The sequence below is a fragment of the Triticum dicoccoides genome, chromosome 4A (assembly GCF_002162155.2).
Source record: "Triticum dicoccoides isolate Atlit2015 ecotype Zavitan chromosome 4A, WEW_v2.0, whole genome shotgun sequence".
Taxonomy (NCBI): domain Eukaryota; kingdom Viridiplantae; phylum Streptophyta; class Magnoliopsida; order Poales; family Poaceae; genus Triticum; species Triticum dicoccoides.
Window position 1 is genome coordinate 554,499,574 of NC_041386.1, and position 3,473 is coordinate 554,503,046.

General features: G+C 44.5%; 1 protein-coding gene across 1 annotated transcript in view; it reads left to right on the plus strand.

Annotated features, from left to right (window-relative positions):
• The window catches only part of LOC119286718 (iron-sulfur protein NUBPL-like), a 10,546-nt gene extending 7,750 nt beyond the window's left edge, over window positions 1-2,796 (plus strand). The window contains exons 4-8 of the mRNA XM_037566159.1: window positions 918-1,015; window positions 1,345-1,471; window positions 1,553-1,638; window positions 1,978-2,103; window positions 2,405-2,796. Of these exons, the coding sequence (XP_037422056.1) occupies window positions 918-1,015; window positions 1,345-1,471; window positions 1,553-1,638; window positions 1,978-2,103; window positions 2,405-2,575 (608 nt within the window). The 3' untranslated portion in view covers window positions 2,576-2,796. The remainder of the gene's footprint in view (window positions 1-917; window positions 1,016-1,344; window positions 1,472-1,552; window positions 1,639-1,977; window positions 2,104-2,404) is intronic.
• The last annotated feature ends 677 nt before the right edge of the window (window positions 2,797-3,473 follow it).

Genomic DNA, 3,473 nt, shown 5'->3' on the forward strand with positions numbered 1-3,473 from the left:
GCAGGAGCGCGAGTCATGGCCGGAGACAAGGCAGCGTCAGCACCTGATGTCGTTGGTGCAGTCCCGCACCCGGTGGCGGTGGTCGAGGCAGCGGAAGCAGAGTCCCGCGACCTCCTCCGGGGAGGGGCTGCGCCGGCGCAGCGGGGGCGGGCTGGGCTCTTCGACCTGGCGCGGGCGGCGCTGCCGATGCCTGGGGCGCGGTTGTTGATATCCATTGGCGTCGACTTGGACTCCGCCGGATACACGGTGTACCTCTGAGCGAGGACCAAGGCGGGTCGAGGCGTGCGCCCGAGCAGGGCCTGTGGCCCGCGGGGCGGGGGGCGCCAGCGGGGCGGAGGGGGGCGGCGGAGCGCGCGCGACGTCGCTGTACGAGCGCAGCGAGGACTCACTCTCCGAGTCCGACCAGCGGCTGCCAAAGGACACGCGGTCGCCGGAGAGGGTCGCTCGGGGCTCGACAGGGTCAGCGCTTGCGGACGCCATGGCTGGGGGTCTTATCACAATTTTAACATTGCACTACATGTGTTGAGTTGAATAGAGCTATTCGGGCATATAATTCTGTACGAGTCTTCAAGTACCACCTCTGTTCCAAATTATAAAACGTTTTGGATATTTCAATATGGACTACGTACGGACTGAAATAAGTGAACAAACACACTAAAAGCGTCTTTATACATCCGATACGGAAAAAAGTTAGAACATCTTATAATTCGGAACGGAGGGGGTACTGATTAACATGTGAACTGTGATGCTCGGTGGCTAAGCCTTTTATTATCCCCCACCCTGTCACTAATAATTTTGTGGACACTGATTTCCTATACTACCAGAATTCTGAACTTCGTTGCTGATTATTTACCTGCTCATTTGCTTATGGTTGCCACATCTCTTTTGGTTGACTGTAACCTTCTCTCGGTTTGTAGACATGAAGATGATTCCAGTTGAGAACCATGGAGTGCGATGTATGTCCATTGGATTTCTTGTAGACAAAGATGCACCAATCGTTTGGAGAGGTCCTATGGTTTGTTTTTGCTCGTGTTTCCATTAACTTCTTGTTTCAGATGTCTGAATAACATTCCTGTCCTGTTGCCATCCTTAATAAACACAAAAATAAATGAATCACTAGAAACATGCATATTACTGCACAAGTACGATAGTGGAAACAGGAAGCATGTCAGAATTGTTTGTCTAGTTCGAAGTTATTTGTCATTACAAGTTTACCACTATTAAGTTTTACATTGTACCTTATTTAGAGTTCATAGTACTAGCATGGAATGAATTGGTATGTGCTATGTTAGAAATGCATTGATCACATGGAATCCCCTAACACCAAACAATTATTGGTATCAGGTAATGAGTGCTCTTGAGAAGATGACAAGGGGAGTAGCCTGGGGTAATCTAGATGTTCTTGTTGTTGATATGCCCCCCGGCACTGGTGATGCTCAACTATCAATGTCCCAAAGGCTTCGGTTATCTGGTATTTACATGTCTGTTCTATGAAGATTCAACACCAAGGTGTACATTTTTTTAAGCATTTGTTTACATGTTGTTTCTGCAGGTGCTTTAATTGTTTCTACTCCTCAAGACATTGCTTTAATTGATGCTAGAAGAGGAGCAAACATGTTTCGTAAAGTCCAAGTTCCTGTATGTTCTATTTAACTTCTGTGTTTGTGATTTCTGTACTTATTTCTTAGTTTCTAGCTGCTTGCGTGTATTAGATATTAAATACTAATTCAGATAGAATTATAATTCCTGTCACACCGCTCATTTTGCTGTTTATTTGCTAATGCTATTGCCAACCAGCATCAGTTATTATTGTTAGTTTATTACTGTCACAATCTATTCATTTGAATCGAATCACAGTAGGCATATTCATTTCACAAGTGAAAAATAATTAGCTTAAATTTCTAGCCTGTGCCATTGTCCAATATTTCACTGAATCTTCCACTCTTCCCAGCATTACTCAGCTGTATATTTTGGCAGATTCTAGGCTTAGTAGAGAACATGAGTTGCTTCAAGTGCCCAAAGTGTGGTGAGAAGTCTTACATTTTTGGGGAAGGGGGAGCTCAGAGAACTGCGGAAGACATGGATATGAAGTTTCTTGGCGAGGTGAGTGAAATGTGTCAGATTGCCATGGTTCAATTTAATTGGTATGTACTTCATACGGCAACCATCTTGCATATCTGTTTATGCTGATAATGGGGGTTAATTTTTACAATGTAACAGTCTAGTCAGGTACTTTCAGTTTTACTGTTGTATCTTAAGGCAGATTAGTCGTTTTCATTGATCCTTTTTTAGTCCACCCAGACTTATGCTTTCTGCTTGGCCATTCCAGTATTGTTCTCTGTGTGCCTTTGTGGGGCAAGTCATTTCTAACTTCATTTTACCCTTCTTTATTTTACCTCAACAGATACCTCTTGAAATTGACATCCGAACTGGTTCAGACGAAGGCAAACCAATTGTGGTATCATCACCCGACTCTGCATCGGCGCAAGCCTACCTGCGTGTTGCTGAGAAGGTGACACAGAGGCTCAAGGAGTTAGCCGAGGAGCGACTGATGGGCCCAGAGATTTCGCTTTGAGAATGTGTCAGCCTACATGTATCATCTTTCTTCGTTTTATCTCTGTCCAACTATTTTGAGTTAAAAAAAATCCTTCTGGTAAGCCGTGTTCTTACTCAAACAGACGAGCTCACTGGTTCGGCTGGGAATTCTGAAATAAACCTTTGACACCACGTGTCTTTTGATATGTGTGTGCGCCCCTGGTGTATTTCTTGGATGAATTGTAGACTGTTTTGCCAACACATTGGTGAACAAAATGATGTCAGCAACCTAGAGAAAATGTTATGGCAGATATGAAGTTGATCAATGAACAAGAGAGAGTATGGTTGAAGAAATTTCAAGAGAGTTGGTGATATGACAAAGATTTGTAATTGGGGTGTCTAATAAGCAGGCACGAATGTTCTATGAAATAAGAAGCCTGGCTATTTTTATGAGCTGAAACTGCATGGGAGGCCTCAACATTGAAAAAAAAGTACTCCCTCTCGGTTGTAATAACATCTTATATTATTATATTATGGGACCGAGGGAGTAGTGAAGGGAGGAACATACAGGGGCATAGAGTGCAAAAGCTACTATACAAACAAGTAGAGCTAGGCCTTGCAGTGCATTGCCAATGGGAGCCCAACAATTTTCTACTAAAGCGGCATGACAACAAGAAATGATCATGGGTTTCAAGGTCGCCGGATCTCACAGCCTGTTTGTTTCGGGGTAATTGGCATTAGTGAATGGGAAGTAGGTGGGTGCAGCACTTAAAGTCCCTTGTTTGATTGGAGGACATGGGAATTAATGAGGGAAGAGGAAAGGGAGTTACGAGTCAAACTCCCCCTTATTTCTTACCTGGTGGGGGGCTGGTAATTGAGGGAGGGAATGGGAAATGAGAGAAAAAAACCTGTTGGCATGGTCATTGCTCGCGTTCCGC